This window comes from Aptenodytes forsteri, unplaced genomic scaffold, assembly GCF_000699145.1.
Source record: "Aptenodytes forsteri isolate BGI_AS27 unplaced genomic scaffold, ASM69914v1 Scaffold466, whole genome shotgun sequence".
Classification (NCBI taxonomy): domain Eukaryota; kingdom Metazoa; phylum Chordata; class Aves; order Sphenisciformes; family Spheniscidae; genus Aptenodytes; species Aptenodytes forsteri.
In genome coordinates, this window is record NW_008795119.1 from 258,972 (window position 1) to 281,094 (window position 22,123).

The 22,123-nt window shown below is 55.3% G+C and overlaps 1 protein-coding gene across 1 annotated transcript in view; it reads left to right on the top strand.

The window, feature by feature from the left end:
• The window catches only part of AGAP3 (ArfGAP with GTPase domain, ankyrin repeat and PH domain 3), a 115,332-nt gene that overhangs the window by 87,740 nt on the left and 5,469 nt on the right, over positions 1–22,123 (top strand). The window contains exons 12-13 of the mRNA XM_009277111.1: positions 4,029–4,202; positions 8,821–8,982. Coding sequence (XP_009275386.1) covers positions 4,029–4,202; positions 8,821–8,982 — 336 coding nt within the window. The remainder of the gene's footprint in view (positions 1–4,028; positions 4,203–8,820; positions 8,983–22,123) is intronic.

Below are 22,123 nucleotides of genomic sequence, written 5' to 3' on the forward strand. Positions count from 1 at the left end.
TTGCCCTTCAGGACCATCTCCCAAGGGACTCTCTCAACCAGCGTCCTGAACAGGCCAAAGTCCCCCCTCCGGAAGTCCGTGGTTGGGTTGCGGTTGCCCCCCCTAACTCACCTTTATCCTGTTTTCTGCTAACTCACCTTTATCCTGTTCCCTGTGCATCCACTCTTTAATGAAGAATTTCCAGTTTGCTTTGATTCAAGTGTTTGACTGAAGTGGCCAGGCTGACACACTCCACGCTTAGAAAAATGACGTTCTGTTCCACCTTTATCCTGTTTTCTGCTAACTCACCTTTATCCTGTTCCCTGTGCATCCACTCTTTAATGAAGAATTTCCAGTTTGCTTTGATTCAAGTGTTTGACTGAAGTGGCCAGGCTGACACACTCCACGCTTAGAAAAATGACGTTCTGTTTTTAGGTCATTTTCCATTTACTGCCATGTCATCGGTTAGGCTTTATTTAAAAAGGCATCACGAAGCCTTGCCTGCTGGTGAGGTCACACTAACATGTCTACATGAATCTCCCTTTTTTAGGGTTTTGAGGAAATAGTGATTGGGAGAGCTTTGCTTGAGGGACTGTAGGCAGGGTCAGGGAGAGTTCAGTTCCTGGAGGCTTTGGCTCAGAGAGGCAGTTAGTATTTTACATGTAGCCTTTTATTCACCTTTCACTTTGCTTGCCTAATTTAAAGGGAACATATCCAGCAACTGCCCGTGGTGTCACTTCCAAAGGGACACACTTCCTGAGGGCTCTAGACTTGTTGGGACTGCCTTGCAGATCCCTGGGACAAGCCGGACTTTTACAGCCAAGAGTTCCATGAGCCAAGCAAGTGGCTGGGCTGTGAGGACGTTTCTCTGCAGCTGGGTGACTCCAGGCAGCTGGTGTAAAGTGCAGGGAGCTCCTGGAGAGACCGCAGAGGCTGATAGAAGCTGTTCCTGGAAGTCATAGCAGCACCGTTTCATTTCAAAATGAAATCTTCAAATTGGTGCTGTTTCTTCATGGCACGTGCTGCAGCAAGGCAGGCGTCAGACTTCGGAGGCTTGTGCTGAGCACTGGTGCAGGGTCGGGTGGTCACTGTGGGCATGCAGTGCGGGCTCTGAGCGCATGTCGGCGGCTGTCCCAAGTGTGTCTTCCTCTGCACACTGGGCATCCTGCAGGCCCATCATGGGTCATGCCGCAGCTGTGGCCGCCTGCCCTTGCAGCGTGGTGTGCTCCTAGGGTGGCTGCCGGCAAAGCTAAGCGGTGCTGTGGGGCAGGCTCTCAAGGTGCCTGGGGTTGCTGCTCTGCGAGTCTGACCAAAGCAGCCTTCCTTTCCTGCTGCCTTTCCTGCTGCCAGCACTTGTTCCTGCTGCCCGGCCTCACCCACCTCACCGTGCCACAAAACTGAGGACGTCTGTTGCTGGGGGCAGGTTTGGAGGGTGCCTTGGCCACAGCAGAGCAGCATGTCCCTGGCTCTGGTCAGGGCTGGGGCACTTGGGCGTTTGTGGCAGCCCATGCTGCTTCTCGGAGGAGCAATGGAAGGGCACGTGTCTGCAGGCTGGGGCTCCCAGCGTGGCTGGGGTGGAGGTGCAAGGGTCATATCTGGGCACCCTGGGGCTCTGCAGGACTTTCCCCTCTGCTGGAGGAGCTTCTCCCAGGCACGCTGCACTCCTGCTGTTTGCCTCCCTCTCCTCCATAGCTGTGGCAAAAGACATGTGCTGTGTGCGCAGCCTGGAATGGGGCCGGCAGGCACTGCCTGAGCTCTGTCCCAATCCTGTCCTGTCCTGTCTCCTCCTAACACAGCAGCACAGTCCCCAGGACCCAGCTCTTCCCAGTCCCAGGAGAGCAGCGTTGTCCCTGCTCCAGTGGCAGCAGGCTCCCTCCCATGAGGAGGCAAGAGGAGATGGATGCGGCAGTCAGGAGCAGAGCGCCAGCTAATTACCCTTCCGAGTGTGTCTTGTAAATTAAGGGCTAATTAGAGGCAAAGTCAGTGTCATGGTTTTACACGTGTTTCTGTGGCGCTGAACAAGGGGAGGGAGGGGGAGTGTGTGGCAGCCGGGCTAGAGGCAGACGAGCTGGCGGCTCTGCTGCTCCTGCCCCGCGGGCAGGGGCCCTTGCAGCTCGGGGGCTGCAGGGCACTGCGGCCCTGTGAGCTCTGCATTGGCACTGCCAGGGCAGGCAGGATCTGCAGGCAAGGCTTACGGATAGTCCCTACACAGTGCAGCAGAGAAAGGGGATTTTTGGTCCAGGGTGGGTACGCGGAAGAGGAGGGTGGGAGACACCCACCATGCTGGCAATGAATGAAAGGTGCTCGTGGACAGCAGGCATGCCTGGTGCAGGGCTGATGGCCCACATCACCCCTCCATTCGGCACGTGCCTTGTATCTGCCTTTTGTAGGAGAGGATTTGGGCTTCCTGAGCTGTCGATTAAGCCACTCTGCAGCCTCAGGCAGCGCTCAGGCACCAGTGACACTCGAATCACATTTCTTAGGTTTTCATGGAAACAGCAGGGACAGTAACTTTATGTACAAAATCTGGGGCTCCACATGGGATTTTATGGGGCTCTGCTCTTTGTGGAGGGTGGCTGAGCACTGGAATAGGTTGCCCAGCAAGGTTGTGCAGTCTCCCTCCTTAGAGATACTCAAAAACCATCCAGACACAGTCTGGGGCAGCTGGCTCTGGATGGCCCTGCTTGAGCAGGGGTTGGACAGGACAACCTCCAGAGGTCCCTTCCAGCCTCAGCCATTCTGGGATTCTGTGAGAGCAAAATAAGGCTGGTTTTACACAGTGAAGACACAGTCAGGTGAGCTGTCCTGGCTGTAGCAGATCCAGCTGGGGACCTGCTCCTGCAAGTGTCCATGTGCTCTCCAGCCTGCTTCTGTGAAAGGATCCCACTTACATACCAGTCTCATGAAACAACTTGCTCGGTTTCTCTTAGCCCGGCTCCTTGCGTGGCCGCAGAGTGGTCGGCTCTGGCGGGGCTGGGGCAAGCAGACGGGTCAGGCTGTGGATGCACGTCTCATCAGCGGGGCGCACTGCAGCTGGAGCCATTCAACTCCCCCTGCCCTCATCCATGGCCAGAAGGGCTAATGTAGGAGTCCCAGCTCAGCATCTGTGCTTCCAGCTGTGGAAGTAGGAAAGGTAGCTTCAGAGTAGGGAAAGGGACCCTTTGCTTGCCCCCAGGCTCCCAGAGCACTTGCTCTATGGTGGCTGGAGCTGAATGCCCTAAGGGAAGGCATAGGAAAGTGCTTGTAGTGGGCAGGTGTAGGGTAATCCCTCTAGGGCAGCATCATCCTCCTTAACAGATTGCCTGCAGCCTTGAACAACAAGATTTTTGCTCCCTGTCAGAGCTGCTCTGTTTACTATTCTGGAAATTTTGGATGTTCTTGTAATCCAGAATCTCTGAGTGATCTTGTCTTCTATGATGACCTCTAGTCCCAAAAAACACTCCTTTCCTGCGGGGTTCAAGATCTGGGCTCAGCTCAAGGGGTTTCCAGCTAGTGGGAGGAGGTTTTTCCACCCACGATCCCTACCTTACAGACATCTGTTCCCCCACTTGTCCCTTTAACATCCTCCATGTGATTTTCCATTCACTCCTAGTGCCTCCAACATGGTTGTGTTTCTTGCTAGGGACACACAAGGAGTGAAGTTAAAGAGTGAGGATGGGCACATTGGCTATGGGGTGAGTTTGTGTTTGTCCAGGTGCCTGAGGCTATAGTGAAGATTGTGAGCAGACCGTGAACTCCAGCTGCAAAATCTGGCTGGAGGGGGAAGCTGTGTGCCAGGATGCCTAGCGATGCATCCCGGGGTGCTACACTGAAACACATCAAGCTGGGTGTCCCTCTGAGAAGTGGTGTGTGCTGGGAAGTGCTCTTTTCTCAGTATCTTTGGGGAGGGTGATGCACTGGCAGCCCTTGGGAATGGAGAGCCAAACAGAGCCTATCCTCATGCAGGGCCACCCGGGGGCATGTCACATCAGGTACAGGACAGCTTTTCCTTCTTCCACCATGCTTCAGAGCAGCAGTTGGTCCATGCTAAATTGGTGTCTCTCTTGCAGGTGCTCCCCACTCAACCAGCAGTACCTCTCTGCACTCAGAGCGCTCCATCAGTGGCATCAACCTGGTGGGCTTCAGCTCAAAGCCAGACGGCATGCACCAGCGCTCCTACTCTGTCTCCAGTGCAGACCAGTGGAACGAGGCTGTGGCTATCCCTGGCAGCTGCCCCAATCCCTGTAAGTAGCACTTCTGACCCCGCTCCCCTCAGCTGCAGCAGGTGGGGAGGTTTATTTTGGTGATGGGGCAGTCCTGAGCTCTGTCCTGTGACTGTGAGCCCAGAGTTTGCTCACAGGTGTCGGACACAGCCTTTGGGGCCTTGTTGGGACTGTCCACCTTCGTGACAGTCAGCTGGAGAAGCTCTTCTGCCAGGCACAGTAAAGCAGTCTCCCTCCAGCCAAGGGATGCTGCTCCACGGCAGGACTGTTCTGATCTTACTCCTCCACCTGCCCCACTCTTGGCTCACTGGGCGAGGAGTAACCATTGCTTTCCCCCATCTCTGCTCCTCGTTGGCACGCCCAGCTCCCAGATTTTGGGGCAGTTGAACGAATAGGAGTAATTCCTGTCTCTGGAGCACACACTGAGCACAGCCCACCCCCTCCCCCCACGCTCACTCGCTCTCTGTGATGTTTCAGGACAGTTGAGTGAATTAAAATAATTCATACATTTCCCAACGTAGCCACTTTGCCGAATTGGAAAATAAATGCTTTTGTGCTGCATTCATCACTCCTTCATTCCTGGCTCTGCCGCCGCACTAAAAAAGCAGTTAAATGCACATCAAGAGTGGAGGAGCCATTTCCATGCCTGCTCGCCCCTTGTAGTTCTCATTAGCGCAGCAGCCGCCCCCCCGCTCGGTCCCAGGGGCTTTCGCAGTTTAAAGAGAGCCTCTTTATGATCATTACCGGAGTCCGACTGTGCGGGCGCCATTTGCAGCTGAGGAGGCTCCTCATTTGTAACTGTGAAAAACTATCAATTTCAGCGCGCCTGATGCAGCGGCTCCATCATTGGCCCCATCAGCTCCCTGCTGGAAGCGAATTAATCAGACTGTTACTGCTGATGGGGCAGCGCAGGCGACGGGAGCGGAAGGGCGCAGCTCTGAGCATTAATGTGCTGGCAGCCCCCCCACCCCTTGCCTCGGACACGGGGTGCAGCAGGGCAGCCTCTGCTCCTTCAGTGCCGGAGGAAGCGGGGTGCGAGAGGGGACCGCTTCGCGCACCACTTTGGACACAGGCGCATCTGCTGGAATGCTGTGTGGCCGGTCCCCAGCACTGGGAGAGGGGTGCCCCCACTGCAGGCAGCACCTTGCCCTGCCCACGGGAGCCATGCATGTAGGCAGCAGGAGCCTCCCATGCTGACTGCCAAGCATGCCTCTGTGCGTGCATCAGCGAGGTCTGCACACGCTCATGCAGGTGAGCGGACGGCAGCACTGTGGTTGGCATGCACGTTGCCTTTGCACAGGTGACTTTTGTGTCACGGCCCTTCCAGACAGCAGCTGTCTGCCTGGATGGCCTCCTGCCTCAGGGACTGTCGTGGCAGGTCTCGTCCTCCTCCCGGCAGCCCCGCTGTGGAGCCCAGGGGCCCGGCATGGCCGCGCTGTGCATTTTGCCTGCCCCGGCTCTGGCCTGAGTGTCACAGGAGAGCAAGCCGTCCTCTGCTCCCTGTCCACGGGAAGAGCCTTCTGCATTTGTGGCCATCCGAAGCAATCTACCTCCTTCATGCAAAGTAACCTGGAGACTGACACAAACAGGAGCTGAGATGCTGCTGCTTCTCCCCGTGACATGGAGGGGTGACATGTTGACTTACTGTGTCTCAAGCGCTGATGGCTGTTCGTCCACTCTACCCTAGTCCCGCTGCACTGTGCTGGACCACAAGCCCTGTGGGTCAGTCCTGCCTTGCCCTGCCCTGTGTCCAGAGACATGTCACTGGGCCAGCTCTGCTGAAGGGTCCACAGCGTACAAGGGGCAACCAGCCTGGCTGTGCTGGGGGGCCTCCTGGAGCAGCCTCACAGTCCATCACCCAGTTTACAGCTCGTGGCGCTGTCACCACTGCGCTGGCAGGGAAAGCAGCGATTTCGTACCTCCCAGCATCTGTCTCCCATCACAGAACCGCTCAGGGCTGTCAAGAAAGGGCTGGGACAGGCGGAGCCCCTGGAGCAAACCCCTGGCCGCAGGGGGGCAGTGAGCAGCTCCCTGGGTTCTTGTCCCTGTCGGCTGGAGCAGTCCTGGGCTGCGCACATGCCAGGCTGGCAGCTCTCCGGGCTGCATACCTGCACGGCCAGTGGCCGGCAGAAGAAGTGGGTTCTGTGTCAGGAGGGAAAGGGCTTTGAGGGGGGCAGGCAGTGCTTCCCGTGTGGCACGGCGTGCCAAGATGAGCAGCATGTCTGCCCTCCACTGCAGGGCTGAGCTAAGCCGAAGCAGGCGTGCCTCCTCACACCTGTGCCTGAACCCCGGCTGTGCCGCTGTGTCTGTGCAGCCCAGGTCCGAGTTCTCCGCTGTGTTTCCAGCTCTAAACAGCAGGGCAGGGTGGGGAATATTTCTCTGCTCGGAGCAGACTTGCAGGCACATGCAGAGGGTGCAGGCTGCCCTCACGGCTCCTAGAGAGGGGCTGCCTCCTCCGGTTGTGCCCTGGAGAGCACATGGAAGAGGTGTGGGATGGGCTGTACAGGTCATGTAAACATGCTCCAGCACATTTTGTGTTTGTCCTTTATGGGAGGACCTCTGTGGCCCACCCAGGGGCTGCCTATAAGGCCAGCTGGTTTGGAGGGAGGAACAAGGAGGTCCCACATGTACCTGCAGAAGGGGTCCCATGGTGAGACAGCTGGAAGTCCTTGGGTGGGTCAGAGGAGCTCAATTCTGTCCTGCTGGCGAAAAAGAGGCAGAGCAAGTAATACCTGATCTTGTAGAGGGAGCATGTTTCCCATTCTGCCCCCGCCCCATTGCAGTCCCATCCCCATCCCACTGGGGGCCCTGGAAGCCCCCAGCTCTGTGGCTCTAGCTGCTAGGCAGTAAGAAGAGCAGGGACATGGACAATCTCTGCTCCGTGGAGCGGGAGGTTTCAGGCTCACCGCAGCCTGCAGGCGCGTTGGCAGGAGCTGCAGAAGGGCACGAATCCTCATGCTGAGCCTGGAGGGGGGCAGGATGCTGGTGGTTTGTGGTTTGGCCCAGGGGGTGTCCTGGTGAGCAGGTGGGCAGCAGAGGTAGGCTGGATGCACCACATGTAGCCTCAGATGAGAAAGTTGAAGTCCCCTGCGACATCCAGGCTGGGAGATGAAGGTGCCTTACACCTGTTGAATGGTATCAGTAATTTATATTTATAAAAATTGAGTCTGAATTTATTAGATTTATCTCTCTTATTGTCAAGGGTGAACTATTTCCCTGTGGATAAATAACAGCAGAAACACCCTACTAGCGTGTGTCAAATGTAGTAGAAACCAGAGATGGAAGAGCTCTGATGCTGCCTCCTCTCCCAGCCTTGCGTGGGGGACACAGGCTGCACGCCGGACCTCTGCATGGGGCAGCTCCTCGCCGCTGCCTGTAGCTGTCTCTGTCCCACTGTTGGATGTTTGTCTTGCCACACAGAGACAGACCAAGCCCCAGAGAGCCAGTCTGACTGAACTGGGCTGAAAAGGGAGAGTAGAGGCTAGGCTGGAGCGGGAGAAGGGCTTGCCAAGTCACAGGCAGTCCCCACTGCTGGAGGGTGCTGACCTTGTTAGATGCTGTGATTGCTTTCTTAATTTCAGGTGCCACAAAACATGGAAATTGGAGGTTTGGACTTGATGGGAGACATTGGGTTGTTGCAAAGAGGACAGCAAGCTGCCCAGGACAGAATCAGGCCAGAGCGGAGCTGCCATATGTGCCCTGTGGGTGGGTGGACACTGGAGAGGCAGGAGTGTACTTCGGAGAGGGTTAACAGTGCAGCGAGGGCTCCTGCGCCTCGTTGCCTTCCCCGGAGTCTGCATTTTTATGCTGATTGGAAGCTTGCGCTGTGTGTGCTGCTGAAATTGAATGTCAGGCTTTTGATTTTGTTGCTGGTCTCTAATGAAATTTGACATTTAATGGTGAGTGCAGCGGCAGCGTGTGTGTGTGTGATCGGAGCTTGATTAGCGCGCTCTAATTGACAGTAATTAGGCAGCTCCCTGATTGTTTCTAATTCTGCTATTAATTGTAAGGAACAGTATGATTGAGGATAAATTTGGTGCGTTGCTGCTGGGGATGCAGCTTCTTCAGCTCCGTATCGGAAGCCTATTGAGACCATCATGCTTAGGTTCCTAAGTGTGGCAACCCCAGTCACCTCGTCTGGCAGAGCGGTGCCGTGGGGGATCGATGCTTCTGCAGCAGCAGTCAAGATCCCGGGACCTGGATCTGCACCTGGGGGGACCCAAGAGCACCTCCTGGGACTGGCCCTTCCCAAAACGCATGCATCACCCTGCGAGGATGCTGCTGCTGAGCAGCATGCACAGAGACATGCGCTGAGGGGTTGGCATGTCAGGCTGCCCCAGTGATGCCACTGTGCTTGTCCCAGTCATGTAGATGGCAGCATTGTCTCTGTGTGATCATCCTGGATGAACCCCAGTGCAGAGCGTGTCCAGCCTGACCCTGCCTAAGGAGCCTGAGCTGGAGTGGGGGTCGGAGCTGCCCTGTGTGATGGGGCTGAGTGCGGGTACTGTCCTATCTTGTGGGGCTGTGCATTTTGAGCCAGGCGGAGCACCAGGGCTGTCTCCAGGATGCTTGGTTGTCTCTAGAAAGAGCAGACTGTCACTGTCTTGCTGTACATTGCTTTCTTTATCTTTGTTCCCAGCTAACGGTACTGCCGATTCTCTCAGCTCCAGCCCGAACATTTCCAGTGCTGCCAGCCCAAAGCTGGAGCCGCCTCCATCACCACATGCAAACAGGAAGAAGCATCGCAGGAAAAAGAGCACAGGGACGACTCGGCCTGATGGCCCCAGCACAGCAGCAGAAGGTAGGAAAGGTCTGCTGCCTGGGTGGCAGCTGTGCCGGCTCAGAGCACCAGGCACCCAGGAGTCCTGCCGGGGCTCGTCGGGGGCCTGGGGCTTGGAGCTCTCCTCATCTGAGCTGGCTTGGGCTTAGGCACAAAGGAGCAACCTGCTCCTCTTGCTCTGCCCTTGATTTCTCACCTGCAGTGGAAGCAGGACTGCCATCATGCCCGTGACTGCACATACTATTAGTGGTAATAATAATTGCTGACTGTATTAGCAGAGCTGAGAGCACACCACACAGTTAAGGCGTGCTTAACTATGCTTAAGGTGTGCAGACACTTTCTACCACAAGAAAGAACCTATTTCTGTTGGCTTGTAAATTTGCCAAACTTCCATCATTTGAAAGACATATGCTGGCTATCTGCCTCAAACTTTCGGAAAAGTTTATCTACTTCAGGAAACCAGTTGAAAATGTTTACATTGCTTTGCCTATGCTAAAACTACTGATGGTTTTTCTGTTGAGAAACTTTAGTGTCTCTGCAGTTTCTGAAGAGGGACCCAAAGCTTGGCAGGGAGCCTGGAAGGCATAGGGAGGTGCATTTTGCTGTGAAAAGCCTTCCGGATTTGTCCAGGTAGAGATTAGCTTGGCAACCACATTCTCCAAAGCCTGCATCTATGATTAGCGTCTGTGGAAAGAGTGATCGTCAGCCTTTAAGATTTGACTTTATCCTAGGTTATCCTGTCCCACAGCATTCAATAAGCTTTTGTAGCAAACCAAAATAAAGATTTAATTCAGATAGCTAAAGGCAGGGAGAGAGGGGTTAAGTACAAGTGTTTGAAACTAATGGCTACTGTAAAACAAACCAGAAAATTTTAGCCTGTACATTTGTTAGCCTGTACCTAACAAAGCATACTGCAGCTGTCCTGGCATCTTGCTCCAAATCACAGGTCAGCCTGTAGACCAGCAGCCCAGGTTTCCCATGGCAGAACAACTCTTCTTAAGTTTTCTCTCTTAGAAACATTGTGGTGATGATCTGCATAGGAGTTCGGCAGTTCTGTTGTTCAGTCTTTTCTGTTGTAGTTACCTTCATCTGAAAACCACTGAGTTTAAGAAAGACTTCCTCTTTGCGGTGGTTGATTCAGGCATCTTGAGCATCATTTGAGTCTATAATATACTCTGGATGTCTCATGGAAAGCAAGAAGTATTATCTGTATTTACATTTTGTTAAACAACTGATGGGTACTTAGCTGTGAGTATACGTTGACTCTTCAGACACGTTACTGCCCTTCCCCACATCAGCTCTTGGTTTGCAGCTCTCAGTCCAGTGCTTTGGCAAAAAGAGAGACACGTATTCTTTATATGTCTGAAAAGTGGGATACCAAAGAGTAGAATGACTTTGCACCTACACTTGAGACTAAGAAAGCACATACTAAAGTACTGTGTCCCATCCTGTAAGTAATACTTCAAGAGAGCATGGAAATACTGGAGAGAGTTGTAAAGAAGGTCCAAAAACTGACTTGGGTCTGATGAACGTATTTATGATGTGGACATTAAGGTATTCAGCTTACCAGAATGAAGACTGAGAAGCAAAGGGCTGATGTTTTCAGTACTTACAGAGAAAGAAGTCTGGTCCTGCAAGGCTGTTCAGCATAGCTGACGGGCATGAGAAGATGCAGAGGCTGGGATCTCAAGTTACACAAAATTGAATACAATTTCTTAGTGGAAGAGGTAATTAAATGTGGGAACACTTTTATGAAGCAGTAATGTGGACTAACCACTGCTCAAAGTCCTAAAATTAAATAAGTTACTTTTCCGCAAGACGCGTGTGATCTGGCCCCTGGCAGAATTCCCTGCCCTATGCATCCAGGTGGGCAGACCAGATGATTGTCACCCTCCTCCTTGGATGCCCAGTCCACGAATCTTTGAGCCATCCCAGTTTTTCTGTCATTTCATAGGGAGTTTTTTTCAGACACATGCTCACTCTTGCTGTCTTTCCCTGTTTGGCAGTATCCTTGGAAGGTGGAGTGACCAAGACTGCACATAGTGATGATGTGGTGCCACATGATGTGTACGAGGGCATCAGAATATTTTCTGATATTCCCTGCCCTGGTCCTTGACCATGGTGGTGTGCTGGGCAGAGGTCTTGTGCTATCTGCAGTGATATCCAGGCCCTGTCTTGGGTTGATACAGTTAATTTAGAGCCCTGTCAGGTATTGGAGTAATGTAATTTTTTCCTACAATGTGCATTACTTCGCATTTATCAACATGGAACTTCATTTGCCAGTGAAGTGTCAGTTACCAAACTTCATTTGTCACTGCACAGACCTTGCACACAGTTGCTCCTCCTGCTGCCAGAAGAAGCCTCTGGCACCAGAACCAGGAGCAGGAAAAATACCTCCCCAGTGATCCACAGTACTGCCGCTGCTGGGACATGTGGCAGCAGGCTGCTTAGCCTGCTCCAGTGCAGCAGTGGGAAGGGGGCAGTGAGGAGACCACTGTGAGGAGTTAGGAGAGCACGGCAGAGGCAGAAGAGGCACACCAGAGCAGAGGGGGCATCTGTGATCTCCAGTCACATGAGCAGTCTGACCTCTGTGTCTCCAGCTTGAATCCAGTCTTTCCAAGTCCCTGTGTCCTTCCTCAGTTGGTAAATGGCTGCAGTATCCACTGGCTCAACACTGTTGTCAGGCAGAGGTGACAAGAGCCTGCTGCTCCCAGGCACACGCTGGGTCAGAATGTCTTCCACATGGGGTACTGTACAGTGGGTTTTCTGGCTTTTCGGTTGGCTTTTCAAAAACTTACCTTGTATTTATTTTTTATGTAATCTACTGTATTAGAAAACTGATCCAATTGCAAAATTGGGCTTCCAAAGGCTGGGCCAGTTCTGTCATCCTCATGGGTTGCCCTGCATCAGCACCTCCTGGGGAGGCCAATCTGTGCATGCTGTGGGTCCGGAGGGGCTACAGGCAGCACCCATGCCAGTGGCGCCATGCTCTGTGTCCACAGGAGTCAGCCACTGCTGCTGTGTGGAGGCAGCATGCACTTAGAGGTTCACAGCTTGGTCCTGCTGTAGCCAGTCCAGTGTTCCAGTAGTAGACAGCTGTATACCCCATTCTGGGGAGAGGTGGACGTCTCTGTCTGGATGTATACCCCGTTTTGGGGAAAGGGGGATGTCTCTGTCTGGAAAGGGTCCTTGTACATCACTGTGCTCAGTACAAATTGTGGAGCTGAATCACACGCTCCTTTTCAGGCAGACGATCCCCTGCCTGTCTGATTGGCACTGAGTCTCCCTGCATGTGGCACCCTCCTTGGGTGACTCATTTTGTCACTCTCCTGCCCCCAGCACTAGGACTGCTCCCCAGAGCTGATGCAGCTCGGGACACCATGGCGGCTCATTACCAAGACCAGGCAGCCCAGGGCGGATGCAGAGGAGTGACTCTGGGACTGATGCTTGGGTTGTCTGCTTCCTAGGCACTCAGGGCGAGCAATGGACTGGAGTCACACCCAGGTCACTGTCCTGCCTGGCAGCCTGCATTAGAGGTGGAAACTGGCAGCAGAGATAATGAGCCTCTATGTGAGGTCCCATCCTGATGTCTTAATGGTCAGTGATTGGTTCTAGCTGTGAACGCGGGGCTGAGCATTGCCCCACATCATGGGCATGACTGATGACTTATGTCATGGACTCGTGTCCATAAATATGTCTGATTCTTTCTTGAATCTTTTTAGCTGCTTTTGAACAGTTACAGCAGGTTTTTTCACAGCAGGATAATCTGAGCTTTTTGTTTTCACATAGTCAACATGGTGAAAGTGTAAAAATGGCTGTGCAGAGAGCAGGGCTGCCGTGCTCTGTGGTAGAGCTGCCATCCCTTGTGGTGCTCATCCCGCTGTGGAGGATACACCATCTTGGGAGGAGCGTGGGGGACAGCCCAGCAACTGGCTGTGCTCTCTATGAGCTCACGCCAGTGTGGCCGTGCCAGTGTGGGGAGCACCGCTGCTGGGACGCCCCAAAGCCTCCAGCCAGGAGACCTCAGCAGCCACATCAGGCCAGGCACAGTGTCAGGCTCAGCTCTCCATTGCAGAGTCTCCAGGCACGAGCAGTAGCGGAGGAGCAGACAGCTTGGGCTGTGGCCAGGCTGCCTTCGGATGCACCCAGCCTGATGCCTGCGTGTGCAGGGCATGAGCTTCTCAGGTTAGCATCCTGGGAAAGTTGGTGAGGTCTGGGGATAAATTGCCATCAGTTTATCTCATTTAGGAGGTAATCAGAGCCAGGGACGTGCGGAGCAATTGAATCTTAGTTGTTCTGAAGTATCATAAATCAAACGAGCTGTTGCTTTTTTACATGGTCGCATGTTAAAGAGAGCGCAGTGTCAGGTTGCTAGGGAGCATCAGCAAACTATGGCAAGCGTGGTATTGGGCTGCCGGGGATGTCACCAAACTGGAGAGTGTGGCTCAGGCTGTCAGGGAGCACCCACAGGCTGGCAAACTTGGTGTCAGGCTGTCAGGGGAAGTCGCAGCAGCCCCAGGGAAGAGCTCATCACCACAGTGGGGTTGAAGCATCAGCCTGCAGGGACCATCAGGAAAGTCTGCTCGAGATCAAAGCCCAGCAAAGTGCTGCGGCCAGGAGTGTCCTGTCCTGCCGCAGACAAGCCCAGAGCCCCCACTGCAGCCGTGCCTCCTCTGTGCCCGGGACCTCTGACTCCTGTTTTGGGCAGCCGGGATGGCCCTGGGGAGCCACCAGGCATGTCTGACGGTAGGAGCACCTTTGCGACGCTCCCTACGCCAGCATCCCCATGGCTGCCAGAGCTCCGGGAATAATGAACTTCTCATGTGCTTAAAGAGTGATGCAGGGTGCATGGCGAGAAGCTGACAGCCCCTTAATGTGCTTCTCAGTGGCGGCCAAACGACGCGGTTTTGTCTTTGTTTTTTAGTTTTAAAACCCACGGGAAATTGATGGCCAGTAAAGAGTTGTGTTGGGGCGATGCGCGTGATTAATACCAACTGTCAGGGGCTGTCGGGAGGCCGATCTCAGCAAGCTTGGGAGTGCGGGGCTGAGCTGCGCTTACCAGATTGCTGGGGATTCCAGCTGCTATTGCTCAGCTCCTGCCTGCCCCATGCAGCTTGTGTCACCCGTGCACTCCCTTCTGCCAAGCCTCTTAATTCAGTGCTAACAAGTCACTCCTGCTCATTACAGACCCTGCGAGCTTCCTGCTCCATCCTGGCGGGAGAAAAGCAGCCTGTGCCTGGCATTGCCACGCCATGGCCAATCCCCCATCTCCATCAGCTCCACACTCCCCTTGTTCTGTGGTTCCTGGGGGACCTTGTCCAGCTCCGTGTTGCCCCTCTGCCTCATAACCCTGCCAGTGCGTCTTGCAGCAAGCCTCCACATGCACCATGAAGCCCGCGCTGTCTGTGCCCTCCCTCCTGTGCCTGCAGTGTGACCCCCCCCCTGCCCCCAGTGCATGCACACACCCCACATGGCCCTTCTGCTGCCTCCCAGCCCCACTGCGCTGTGTGCACGCGCTGCACCCCATATGGCATCTGCCCCCCCACCACCACCACCACCACCATATACACAGCAGTGACACTCCCGGTCCCTTGCGGTGACCCCCTCTGCACATCTCAATGTACACTGCTGTGTCCCTTGGGAGCACCTTCTCTTCCTGACACACAGGCTCAACTGCCTTTGCTGTCCTTCCCCACACGCGCATGCACACATACGCGCGCACACACATTTGGTGCCCCATAGCGTGCCCTCTGTTGTACAGTTGAGTGTGCCCATCTCTGCTGGTGTCACTGCACAGAGCCCTCCCCGCCCCTGCTGCCCCCGGCCCAATGTGCCCCCGTGTGCAGGGCAGGCAGCACAGGGGCGGTGGGAACGTGCCAGCTCAGCTTGGGGCACTCTGGAGTCTGGGGGCACTGGGACAGAAGGCGCTGTGGGGGTCTCCATAGCAATGTTCTTGCTGTGGCTCTTCCTGGCGGCTTGTTGCTGTGGAGGGGGCCTGTCCCCGTTGCACTAATACAGGTTAGGAATATTGGGTTTAATGATCTGCAAAATGAGGAGGCAGCGAGCTGACATTTACGAATGGTGCTGCATCCTTCTCTTCCCAGACGCCTGCTAATTTGTTGATATCCCAAACACCTCATAATGATGTGGTACAGTGGCAGCTTGCAAACAAGCATTCCGAGGCTGGGGGGCCTGCTGGCTGCCCTGCTCCTGGACACTCTTCACAGACTTGGCAGCAAGAGAGAGGAACTGTGGGCCAGGGACTCACCACACCAAAAGCAGGACCAGCCCTTGGTTCCCTGCCATGCGGCCCATGCTCTGAAAGTGTCCTCCCGTCTCCTCCCTGTGTGACCACCCACTCGCCAGGGCATCCAGAGGCACCTCTGCTGTGCCAGCTCAAAGTGGGAGAAAGGATGGGAGTAGGCGAAGGGCAGTGTGAAGGGAGAGACTGGATGTGACTGGGAGCTGGGGGAGAGTGGAGGTGAAAGAGGAGCCTTCTGCTTCAAAGCAGGGCATGGCTCAGTGTAAGCTCTGCTTCTCGTTTTGCTGATGTTGAGTGGGATCCTGCTCCTCCTCCCTGGACCTGCTGGGATGCAGGGGGAGGCATCCCACACCATCCTGCATGCAGGGCAGGGGCTGCATCCTGTTTGCTCAGGGAAGGAGCCAGCTGGCATGGAGGGCTCTCCGTGCCTGGTGTGCTGGCATGGAAGTGCTCCCACCCATCCCCTGTGCTGAGCTCCCTCTTGTCCAGTCCGCTGGGGTGGGAAGTGCTGCCCTGTGTCTTGTGGGCTGGTGTTGGGGAGCTCTATCCAGTGCTTTGTGGGGGGAGAGAATTGCAGCCCTGCATCCTGAGTGCTGGGAGAAGCACAATCCTGCCGCGCTGGGTGAGGAGCATCGCGCCGCATCTCCTGCTGTGACTAGAGGGGCATTGTTCCATCTTCTGTGTCCTCCCCGCAGAGCTGCTTTGTGTCCTAATGCTGAGGGATAGGGGAACAGCACACCCCATACTGCTGCTTGTGCTCTGAGGGTGCTGCCCCAACCCTGTGTGTGGGGCACCTTGGGCACGTGTGAGGGATGTGGCCAGCCTGTCCCACTGCAGCTCCCCGGGGAAGCACACTGGCCTGGGGTTTCATCCCACACCCCAGGGAGAAGCAGGGTGTCCATGGGGAAGGAGGTGGGAAGTGCCACTCCCTTGACTCCACATCAGGGTCCCTGCAGTGGGGTCTCTGAGCTGGGCTCTTCCGCATTGATGCGGTGTGTAGTCTGAGCCCTTCACAGAGCAGGACAGATCCCTGTGGCCAGCCATGTGCTGAAGCTGAGGTGTTTTTAGCCACACAGACGTACCACTTCTGCTCAAAGCTGTGCTTCCTCCCACTGAGAGCAGAGGGAAGGGCCTTGGCACGAGCTGTAAGGGCAACACTCCTGGGACGCCACTGCTTCCTTTTTTCCCCATGCTGCTTCTCCTCTCCAACATCCCTTGCTGCTTGCACAGGTGACAGTGACAGATCCAGCAGTCTGCTGGGCATCTCAGCTCTAGGGCACCTTTGGGCAGCAGAGCTCTGTCCCACCGTGGCTTCTTGGTGGGGGTCTTCCCTTACCCTTTTCCTTTCACTTTGTGCTGGTTCCTGGAAGGGCATGCAGGATGTCTCAGTTTCCCCGTTTTTTTCCCAGTCCTGTGGTGCTCATCTGCTGGCCCTGAGGAGATGCTTCCTCCCAAGGCTGGCTTGGTGGTGGGGGCTGCTGGCTTCCCCCCTCTCTAGCACAGCAGGCTGGTGAAGGGTAACTCCACGAGGGCTGATCACCTTGCTACGGTAGCTGCAGAAGTCCTCAAGCCCACTCAGCTTGGTGACTCAGTTGCTGGTCGGGTCTGAGAGCCGCATGGCCCTGGCCTGTCCTGGCCAATGTGCAGCGCCCTCGCTAATTTTGCTCTCATTTGGAGCACTCATTGCTGGGCAGCGTTGGAGCTGGGTCATGGGGTTAACGCCCATTAGCAGAGCCGGCTCACACCGAACTCTGCTCAGCAACTCTTCACGGAGCTCAGTCTTTAAAACATCATCAAAAAATCATCAAGAGAGAGAGAGAGACAAGCGCGTTCATTTCCACTGCCCACTAATTCTAATGGAGCTGCCGTAATGGACTCCCACCAGCACGCCTGCAGGCAGTCGCAGGGCCAGGGAGACAGGCTGTGCCTTCTGGCCCTGGGATAGCCCCTCTGCCCCGAGGCGGCTGGAAAGGGCTCCCCACTCCTGTAGGAGCGGCTTCCTCCAAGACCTTAGCCCTATCGAGTCTGAGCTGGCGACATCTGGGGCTCTTCTGGCCACCCTGGCCAGTGGGAAGGAGCATGTGCCCTATGCGTGGTGCAGGGAAGGACATTCTGCCAGCTCTGCTTCAACAGAGTCCAAATCCTTCTGCCTGTGTCATTTGCTTTGTGCTACCCTTTCATCTGGCCAGAAATGCCCCTGCCACATCAGAAATCTGTGCCTCTCCCCAGAAAAATCTGAGAAAGCCCCATATTTTCCCTAAAGCTATGACTTGAGCCTGATTCAACTTGTACAGGCCCCCCAGGGAGCTCAGGAACTCGTCCCAGACCATCCAAGAAGCTGGGTCTGCACACTGTTTGAAGCTGCTCTGAGTCCTCGATTCCCTTCCCAGCTCTGCCAAACCCTGCATGCGAATCTGAGGGTATGATCCCGCAGCTCCCCGCTCTCCTGCCATAGCCATGCCACGCTCAAGCCTCCAAAGAGGTCTGGCCCTGCAGTGCTGTCCTGCATTGCTGCAGGGAAAGAGAGGTAGTGATTTTGCTTGCAAAAGAAGCCTTAGTGTGGAAGAAAAGCTGTCGTCCTTTGTTAGCTCTTCCCGGGCTCTGCTGAGAGCAACAGGCCCTTTGTTCAGAGTAAAGCCGGAATCCGTGAGGCACAAAGGAGGAAGGGGAATGGAGGTCCTGCAGCTTGCGAAGCCGGTGCTGGGGTTTGGTCTGACTGGGACCACTGCCAGGGCTGGGACCGGGCAGCCCCAGGGCTCAGGGATGCCCCTGAGCTGTGGCAGTGGGAAAGTCTGTCCGAGTGGGGTTGGAGCCCCAGAAATCTCACTCTTTGCCCATGGTCGGGTGTGGGCAGCCCAGCAGGGACCCTGGCAGCAGGGAGCTGCCTACTCCTTTTCTGTGAGCAGCGGACTGGGAGACAGACGGTACCCTCCACCCCAGTGCAGCACCTGAGGCAGAGGGGCCATGCCTCAGAGGAGCAGCAGCAGGCCCTGCATGGGAGCCTTAGGGCAGGCAGGCGCTGCAGGGCAGGCATTTGCCTCCTCGACTCTGCTGGGAATCATACTGGCACAGGAAAGCTTGGGCTAGGATTCCTGCCTGCATGTTTGGTGGGGAGGTACTGAGCAAGTGAGAGAAAGGAACAAGGATGATGGAGTCGTGTGAGCCTGTGGCAGGAATCCTCACTGTGTTCCGGGGACTGTGCCGATCTGCTTGCTGCTGTTTCAGTGGCAGCAGAAGCGGCTCAGCAGCAGGGAGCACTTGAAGTGCATCCAGTACTTCCCAGGTCCAAGCGGCTGGCCTGGGCTCTGCAACACACTGGCAGCAGCCACAGGTGGCTCAGACCAAGGATGGGAGAGATTTAAGGAGAATAGGGCCCATTCTGATAAATCAGGGTGCCCCACGACTGGCTTTGTTCATCGCTGCTCCAACAGTGTGGACCGATCCAAGATCTGGGAACTGCAAATGCTCCCTCAAGCACCTGGGCAGTCACTGCCCCCCAGGAAGAAATGCCACTCTTTCCTTCCTGGCTATTAATGTTTCGCCCTGGGCAGCAATCGATCCTGCAGCTGTCAGGGGCCTGATCCTTGCTCTCTTGCAGCCTCCTGCAGAGGTAGAAGGAACTGTCTCTAAGAACAGGTGGAGTGCTCAAGTCCCTGGACTGCAGATCCCAGTCACAGGTTGGGAGGGTGGAAGAGGTGGGGGTAGCTGCTGGCTCATGAGTGGGCTGGAACTGAGCAGGGGCTGGGGAGATCCAGCTGAGTGCTGTGGTAGTAGGTTCCTGTATCGCCTGGCTGCTGGCTGCCACCAGTGGTTGGGTGCTCCCTGCCCATGTCCAGGGTATGGCAGTGCTCACAAAGAGGATGGTGCTAGGTAGCCAAGGAGGCAGTGGCTATTAGCCTGGCTGTTGTCTGGTTATTTCTTCTCCCAGTATTCAGAAGTTACGGGCTGTATATTTTCCAAGACTCTTGTTTTTGAGCTGGCATTTGGTGTCCTTGGAGCCTCCACAGCAAACGTCCTTGGGGTAGGAGGCACGTTGCCTGCAGGGAGCTCCTGAGAGCAGGGACTGTGGGGTCTCTTCTGTGGCTGAGTGCTGGAGGAAAGGGCAAAGTGCTGGGCAAGCTTGATGTCCAAGTTAGGCAAGTGCATCACAGAGAGGGGAAGGGTCCAGCAGTGTGACTGACTGCCAGCACCCTGCAGTCTTGTCCTCCTCCTTGTGCCCCAGAGTTTCTCATTCCCAGCAGGAGAAAGGCAACTGCAGACATCCTTCCCCAGAGGAAGAGTCTCAAGCTGATTCTAGGGTGAAATGAGTGAGACAGCCTCCCCTTCCTACCTGGGAAAGGCAAGCCAGTTGGCACTTCACCTGGAGAGCACTTCGTCCTGGAGTAATTCGATCCTCTTGAGGGTCTGCTGGTGTGGAGACAGAGCCTTGCATTCCTGCACGAGTCCATTTCGTCAGTGCTGATAATCTCCAAGCCCCCATGGCTGCTGCTGGGATCTGTGCAGGACACAACATGGGGTGCTCTCAGCAATGGCAAAGGGCAGGCATCTTTCCAACCAGATGTCACTCACACTTTTAACCCCCATGAAATGCAAGATCCTGAGCCTGCTGTGTGAGTAGCATGACACTCTCCACATGGCACAGTAGCAGGAGTGGCATTTTACCCTCAGGTTGTTCTGGGGTAAGCAGAGTTGGGTGCTGTGTCTGGTACCTGTTAATGCAGATAGTGGTGCCTCCGAAGGAAGTGAGAGCCTGGAAAGAGCACTTGCAGGAGAGGAAGGGTTGTGCTCTCCTGCCATCCCCATCAGAGCTGTCTTTCCTCAAGGAGACTTCCCGTGGCTGCATCCATTTTCTGAGAGTGTTTGTGGACACAGCCTTGCTCAGCCGGTGCCAGGTGGCCCAGCAGCAGCTGAGGTTGGCCATGCCCTTGGTGGGACCCGGCTGGTGGCCTCTGCACCCGTTCATTAGCTCTGCTGGGGTGCTGCAGGCTGCAGCAGGTTTCTCAGTCATTGCCCTCCTGCTGCTTCCCTCCGCAGTAAGAAAATCCTCTGGCCACAGCTTGTGGGGGGAGTCGGGCAGAGGAGAGGATCCTCTCCAGACCCCCTCCGCTCACCTCCCTATGTCTGTCCTGGCAGGCACAGACCCTGCCAGGCTGGAGGCCAGCACAGCTCTGCCTTGCTGTGGACCAGGCTGGGCCCCTCAGCCTCCTTGCTGTCTCTGGAGCTGTGCAGTTGACTCCCTGCTTTTAATAGAGAGCTGGGAAGGCACATTATGGAGATGAGGGTGTTATTTGCATAACGCTAATTAGGTAATTACAAATCATTTTGCTATGAGCTGAAGCGTGTGCTGTGACATAACGTTTATTAGTCATTCCATTCAGGCCCCGCTTAGTTAAGTCATTTACCGCACTAACTACTGAAGTTGGCAATAAAAGGTAAATGCTGGTACTGGGGTGCAAAGCTGAGACAGGGCACCCCATGTAAATCTGAGGCCCGTGCACCCACTTGGCGCAGCCGGTGGCATGGGCTGGCAGAGCAGAGTCCAGCCCCAGCAGCCCAGACTGGGAGGGCGTTACAGCAATCAGAGCAGTAGCCAGAGCGGGAGACCACATTTTAAGCCTTGCTTTTCAGCAGGCTCTTGGTTCTTTTGGGGCCGTTTTCTTAGGCCCAGGTGGCCTGAGGTGCTTTCACACGTTTTCACTGTCCCCCGTCTCGCTGCTGCTGGCTCTGCCACCCAGCACAGAGGTGCCCGTGCTCTGACACCCTCCCTGGAAACCCACCAAGCAGCCTGTGTTTGTAGGGATGCTAATGCTTCCATTTGTATCCAGCCTCTAAGTGCCTGGCGGTCTGAGCGACCCTTGGAGCTCACCAAAACTATCTTCTCTGAAGATGGAAAGTCAGGAATTTGTCCCCATGTGTTTCACAGCCATAGAAGTGCTTTAATATTGAGGCTGTATCTTCTGGGGTTGCTTGTGGGGCACAGATGCCGGTGCTGTGCAGAGGAACAGCTGAGGTGCCTGAGGAGCAGGTCGCCTGGCCCTGGCCTCCTGGGCACTTTGCTGGGCACGCATCCCTGCTGCCCTCCCTGCTGCCTTCCCTGCTGCCATCCACATGCCTCATGGAAGCAGCTCTGCTTGGCCAGCTTCCAGGGACCCCCATGGCCACCAGCTTCCCAGGTTTGAGAGCCGGAGGCCGCCTGCCCAGCAGGGCACTGAGAGGTGCCAGAGCTGAGAATGGCATCACTCTTGCCTCTTCATAGCTCCTGCCCTGGTCTCTGTGACTTAGTGCTTCCCTATGGGAAAACAGCAGCTGTGCCCTGTCATGTGGGTCTGTGGAGCGCCCAGGCACTGAGGGCTTTCTGAGCAGGATCCCCGCTCTGCTGCGCTCCTCAGCTGGCGATGATGCTCCTTCTCGATGCACAGGACTGTGCAGAGCTGCCTTTGAGTCCACCACAAGCACCTTCCTTGCATCTCCCGATTCAGTGTGCAGGGCTCTCTCCCTCTAAAGTGTCGTGGTTTAACCCCAGCCAGTGACAGAGCACCACACAGCTGCTCGCTCACTCCCCCCCAGTGGGATGGGGGAGAGAATCAGAAGAATAAAAGTGAAAAAAACCTCGTGGGTTGAGATAAGAACAGTTTAATAATTGAAATAAAATAAAATGGTAATAATAAAAGAATATACAAAGCAAGTGATGCACAATGCAGTTGCTCACCACCCGCTGACTGATGCCCAGCCGGTCCCCGAGCAGCGACCCCCTGGCCAGCTTTCCCCTAGTTTATATACTGAGCATGACATCATATGGTATGGAGCATCCCTTTGGCCAGTTTGGGTCAGCTGTCCTGGCTGTGCCCCCTCCCAGCTTCTTGTGCACCTCCAGCCTTCTCAGTCGGTAGAGCATGGGAA